The sequence below is a fragment of the Delphinapterus leucas genome, chromosome 6 (genome assembly GCF_059928025.1).
Source record: "Delphinapterus leucas isolate spDelLeu-1000000601 "Yukka" chromosome 6, BTC_Dleu_Yukka2, whole genome shotgun sequence".
Taxonomy (NCBI): domain Eukaryota; kingdom Metazoa; phylum Chordata; class Mammalia; order Artiodactyla; family Monodontidae; genus Delphinapterus; species Delphinapterus leucas.
In genome coordinates, this window is record NC_143134.1 from 83,829,926 (window position 1) to 83,836,346 (window position 6,421).

The window sequence follows — 6,421 nt, forward strand, 5'->3', positions numbered from 1 at the left end:
CCCTAAAAAACAGTTGTGCCTAAATCTGGCGTTGTGCCCGTCCCTGCACTGAGCCAAAGGACATCGCTGTGAAGTTCAGATCCTGGTTCCTAGGAACAAAGCTGATCTTGTGAGATAAAGAGGAATCCCACCAGGAAGATGACTTATCTGAGTGGAGGCCTCCCACCAGGGCTACAGAACAGAGGAGGATCAAGGCCAAGAAAGAGCAGACCCTAGATGTGCATAGCTGATTGCACTATGTGATCCTTGTGCTCCACAAGCCACCCGTCAGACTGTGAGAACCTGAGGTTTGAGCCAAGTTTCAGGAGAGCCCAAACTTTGTAGTTCTCTACATGTTTCCTCGATCCACAGAAAATGAACAGATCTCAGGGGCCAGTGTCATTTGAGGATGTGAGCATGGGCTTCACTCAGGAGGAGTGGCAGCACCTAGACCCTGCTCAGAGGACCCTGTACAGGGACGTGATGCTGGGGAACTATAGCCACCTCATCTCAGTGGGGTACTGTGTTATCAAACCAGAGGCGATTTTCAAATTACAGCAAGGAGAAGAGCCATGGATGTTAGAGGAAGAGTCCCAAAGTCAGAGCCACCCAGACTTCTGCGTAGTTGACCTGATGGAGAAGAGCCAGGAAAAGGAAGACCAGCATTGGTGGAAAGTTGGTTTTGTCAACAACAAAACACCGACTAAAGAGAGAAATAGTGTATTAGGAAAAAAAATTTCTCTGGATACAAACTTTATTTTATCAAGAAAAATACCTGGTAAATATGACTCATATGGAATGAATTTGGATTCTCTTTCAGAATTAATCATTAGTAATAGACACTCCTTTGTAAGGCAGCTTGATGAGTTTAATACACATGGGAAATTACTCCTCTGTACAAAGCACAAGAATTCTCATTCTAGAGAGAAATCTTTAGAATATGATAGAACTGGAAAAGCCATCAGTCAAAATGAGGACTTATTTCAGCATCAGGATACTCAAACTCTGAATATTTCTTTTGAATATACTGAATGTGGGAAAGCCTTCAATGAGGGGGAAACTTTCATTACCTATAAGAGAGAAAGCTCATGGGAGAAGCCCTATGGATGTAATGAACATGTCAAAGCCTTTTCTGATAGACCAACATTCAGTGTTCATCAGGGAACTCATACAAGGGAGAATCACTATGAATTGAATGACTGTGGGAGGTGGTCTCTTCATGAGAAGTCAACTTTAAATAAGCACCATGGAGTTATCATGGGGAAGAGATAATATGAGTGTGTTGAAAGTGAGAATCATTTCAGCAAGAAGTCACTCCTTCAGTGAATTTATAAAGGAGAGAAAACCTTTAACTGTTATGAAGATTGGGAAGTATTCTGCAAGAAGCCAAATTTCATTCAGCATCAAGAAATACATATAGGGAAAAAAGTCTATAAAATTAATCAGTGTGCTACTGCATTTTGCAAGAAGCCAAAGCTTCCTACATATCAGAAAACAGATATAAGAGAAAAACTCTGTGAGTGTAGTGAATGTGGGAAAACCTTCAGCCATAAATCATCTCTCATCCTACATCAGAGGATACACAGAGGGGAGAATCCCTATGAATGCACCAAATGTGGGAAAACCTTTGGGTATAGGTCAGGCCTCGCAGTACATCAGAGAACACACACAGGGGAGAAACCCTATGAATGTAATGAATGTGGAAAAAATTTCTGTGAGAAGTCAAATCTCCATGTACATCAGCGAACACATACAGGGGAGAAACCCTATGAGTGTAATGAATGTCAGAAAACCTTCAGTGATTGGTCAGCTGTCACAGTACATAAGAGAATACATACCGGGGAGAAACCCTATGAATGTAAGGAATGTGGGAAAACTTTCTCCCAGAAGCCAAACTTCATTAACCATCAGAGGAGTCACACAGGAGAGAAACCCTATGGATGTCACAAATGTGGAAAATCCTTTTCTGTGAAGTCAAAACTGAGGGAGCATCAGAAAACACACACAGGAGAGACACCTTATAAATGTAATGAGTGTGGGAAAACTTTCTACCATAAGTCATCCCTCACAGTACATCAGAGCACCCACACAGGGGAGAAACCCTATGAATGTAACCAATGTGGGAGAACCTTCTATCAGAGAACACACTAGGGAGAAACACTACAGGTGTAATGGAACCTGCCACCAGCATCTCGACTTCACTAAACATCAGAGAAACAGCACTAAGAAGAAACCCCTGTCAACATCCTGAAACCTTCACCCTCTTTTTGGACTCACTGCATAGCAGAAGCAACCTGGGGCTGAGGTGGGGGACCCAATATATATGAGAAATCTTTTGCCTAGAAGTGACATTTCATTGAGTAGCAAATAACTAATATTTGATAACTTTATTAATATTTTGAAGATGTTACAGTGTCAAAAAAAGTTTAAAAAGGAGTCCTTTTCTTTTGCAGAATATGTATAAGTATGCTATATAGAGAAACTTCACACGATAGGTTTGCTTACTGGAACGCAACATTATAGTAGGAAGTATATATATATTTGCTTAATAACTCAAAGTTTTTATTTCATAATTTTAATATGAATATGAAATGTATAAGTTGTCCCATACTTAATACCTATGTATTTTTTGTTTTAATTGAAATTTTTATTGAGATAATTGTAGATTGTAAGATGCAGTTGTAAGAAGTAATACAGAGAGACCCCATGTACCCTGTACCCAGTTTCCCCCAGTGGTAATACCTTGTAAAAATATAGTACAAATATCAGCCAGGATAATGATATTATTGATATAATCCACCAATTAGTTCAGAGTTTCTCAATTTTATTTCTACTCACTTATGAGTATGTGTGTTTAGTTCTGTGCAATTTTATCACATGTGTAGGTTTATGTATCCATCATTGGCTGTGGCATCTGTTGACTGTGGTATCTGTGACCGCAGATATTTCATGATATTCAGGGATTATTAGTTTCTCCGGTATTGTAATTATGTTTTTCAAAAGAGTCTCTATATTTTAGAGATGGAAAAATAACATTTGCTACAGCATTCAGATAATTGAAATATAGGCAACAATACCATGAGCTTGGAGATATATATGTATTTAATTGGATCACCTGTTCTTTCATTTCCAGGATTTGTTTATATAACTTGTATATTTATTTGTTGACTACATTAGGTTACAAATACTTTCTCCTAGACTGTGGCTTATCTTTTAATTTTATTTATGCTATATTATACTTCATAGAAGTTTTAAGTTTTGATGCAAATATATCAATCTTTTCTTAGGTCTTTTTGCTTTTTGTTTAAGAAATTCTTTTCTAGACTGAGATTACAAAGATATTCTTCCAAAAGGCTGAAATTTTGCTTTTCATGTTTATATTTTTAATCTATCTGGAATTTTTTTTTTAATGGTGTAAATTAGTGGTCTACTTTCATTTTTTTTTGCAAATGGAAAAGTCAGTTGTCTCAGGGCCACTTTTGAAGGTCTGTGTATTCATTTCCCAGGGCTGCAGTAACAAAGTACCACAAACTGGGTGGCTTAAAATACTAGGAATTATTCTTCCAGTTCTGGTGGCTAGAAGTCTGAAATCAAGACGTCAGCAGGGCCATGCAGTCTCTGAAGGCTCTAGGGGAGCCTTTCTCTCAGCTTCTGGTGGTGGCTCTCCATCCTTGGTGTTCCTTGGCCTTACAGCTGCATAACTACAATCTCTGTCTCCATTGACACATGCATTCCCCCTTCCTGTGTCTAGTTCTCTGTGCTTCTTTTGGAGCCAGCAAGGCCATGGCCCTTAACTGTCTGCTTGTCCAGACCCTTAGGTGCAACCTAGTTGCCTCAAACCTAGCTTCTGCCGGTGCACAGCATGCGCTGGTGGAAATGAACAGAACCCTGCACCCACCCCCATCCCCCTGCCAAGGACAAAGGCCCCTCCATATCCCCTGCCTCTTGTTTATAAAAAAGTACTAGATCTATGGCTAGCACAGTTTCAAGAACTTGGCCCTAAGAGAATGGGATTAACACTGTTGCTTATAATAATCTATATCTTTGTGGGCATCAAAATAATTGTAGCTTGTTCTGCCCGTATATGTAAATGGGCAACTACAATTGTCAGCGAAGGGATGCTACAGACCCATGTCAACATCTCCCACTCTAAGAATATGGTGCCCTATGTCAGCATGAAGTTACAGAAGACAGACCTTCGACCATAATCCAATAAAAATGGAATGATGTTCTGACAAGTGGGGATTTATAAGCAGCTTTTGGTAGGAAAAAGCTCTTTGCAGGAAAGAGCTCTCTGCAGGAGGCCCCTTTTGTCTTGTCACTAACCTTAAACCAGTTTCCCCCATGCTTTACTCATCTCTGGCCCTAGCACACTTTCAGATCTTTTGATCACATAATACCTTGCCTAATCTGTTGGTTCTTTCCATAAATCAAAGAAGCAGAAATAAAGAATAAGTAATTAACAGATGACCCTAGCTTCCCCTTCAGTAATCTCGTGAACAAACTGTGTGAACAAGATGGTATTGAAAGAAAGATCACAAGAAGTCAACAAGCCTGCATGACAAGCCTGCATGCAGTGGGGGATGGCAATGACTCTGACCTCCTATCTCAATGATTAACTGAGATTACTTACCTTTTCCTTTAAAAACTTCTCATGGCTGAGCAGAATCTTGGGAGGTGGTTTATGGGGAGTCCACTATCTCCCCAGCATTCTGATTAAAAGCAACTTTCCTTTCTACAAACATTTGTCTCTCTTGAGTATTGATTTCTGAGCAGCAAGCATCCAGACCTGATTTGGTAACACTGGGACTTGCAGCACGAGGTGTGTGGAGGGTGGGGGTGTCTTTTCTTTTTATTGCCTTGCTGCACAGACTAAACATCTAGGACAACCTTGACTAGAAGTGGTGAGTAGACATCTTTGCCTTGTTCCCAGTCTTAGGAGGAACCTACTGTTTATTTCACCATAAAATATTATGTCAGATATATGTTCTTTCATAAATGCCCTTTATTAGATTGAGGATGATTCCTTTACTTCCTAATTAATTGAGAGTTTTAAATCATGAATGTGTTGAATTTTTTCAAATGCGTTTTCTACATTATAAAGAGATGTTTTTTTCTTTTTTAGTACATTAATATGACGAAATACATTGATTTTGAATACTAAGGCAACCTTGCATTTCTAGGATAAATCCTACTTGGGCGCGATGCATTACCATCTTTTATAGATTAGAAGTTTCAATTTGCTATATGTATTTTTTTTGGTGGTACACGGGCCTCTCACTGTTGTGGCCTCTCCCGTTGCGGAGCACAGGCTCCAGATGCGCAGGCTCAGCGGCCATGGCTCACAGGCTCAGCCGCTCCGCAGCACGTGGGATCTTCCCGGACCAGGGCACGAACCCGTGTCCCCTGCATCGGCAGGCGGACTCTCAACCACTGCGCCACCAGGGAAGCCCACCAATTTGCTATTTTTTAAAAGAATTTTTGCATCTATGTTCATAAGAGTTATTGATCTATGATTTTCTTTTCTTGTGATGTCTTTGTCTGACTTCGTTATGTAGGTAATGCTGGCTCATAAAATAAGTTGGAAAGTGTTTATTCCTAGAAGAGTTTGTGTACAGCTGTTACCATGTCTTCTGTAAATGTTTGGTAGAATTCACTTGTGCCATCTGGCCTGTACTTTTTTTTGTGGGAAGGTTGTCAGCTACAAATCATTTGTTTAATAGGGCTATTCAGGTTTTCTCTTTCTTCTTGAGTGACCTTTGGTAGTTTGTACCTTTCAAGGACTTTCTCTATTTCAACTAAGTTGCTGAATTTATTGGCATAATTATTAATAAAATTCCATGCTGCTTTAAAAAATAAATAAAAATAAAATATATAGAGAGACATAAATTATACATTTAAAAAAAATTGAGAATCTTTGTATTTCGTGATTTTAATTCATTTATATTTATTGTTATTGCTGGTATATTTGCTTATATATCTACCATTTTATATTTTCTTCTATTTGATATAATTTTCTTTGCTTATTTGATTTATCTTTCCTGCATTTTGTATGATTGATAGAGTTTTCTTTTTTATTATTGTATCTTCTTTCTACTGGTTTGGAAATTGTACTTTCATATCTATTACTTCAACATTTATACTTAAATTTTTGCATAGGTAGAATGTCCAAGCTACTTTTCTGCATTTAAAAAAGATTTTAGCAATATGCTCACTGTCATTCCATCAAACTCTACTCTTTTGTTAATTCTTGGTTATTTGAATAGTCCCAAGAATGTTCCTCTTAAAATCCTGACTCTCAGTTCCTTGACCTTTTCTCCTCTAATGAACTTAATCTTTCATCCAACCACAAAGTGTCATTCTATTATCCTACCCTGGACTTTTTCATTACCAATAAATTTCTTCTTCCATAATCCCAACTGTAAGCATCCTGATTTCCAAC

At 38.5% G+C, this 6,421-nt stretch overlaps 1 protein-coding gene across 1 annotated transcript; it reads left to right on the forward strand.

Moving 5' to 3' along the window:
• The first annotated feature begins 310 nt into the window (after window positions 1-310).
• Window positions 311-2,130, forward strand: LOC111174522 (uncharacterized). Its single transcript, XM_089912636.1, has 2 exons — window positions 311-1,180; window positions 1,343-2,130. The coding sequence occupies exons 1-2, from the start codon at window positions 355-357 to the stop codon at window positions 2,128-2,130; spliced, it is 1,614 nt and encodes a 537-aa protein (XP_089768762.1). The 5' UTR covers window positions 311-354.
• Window positions 2,131-6,421: the final 4,291 nt, after the last annotated feature.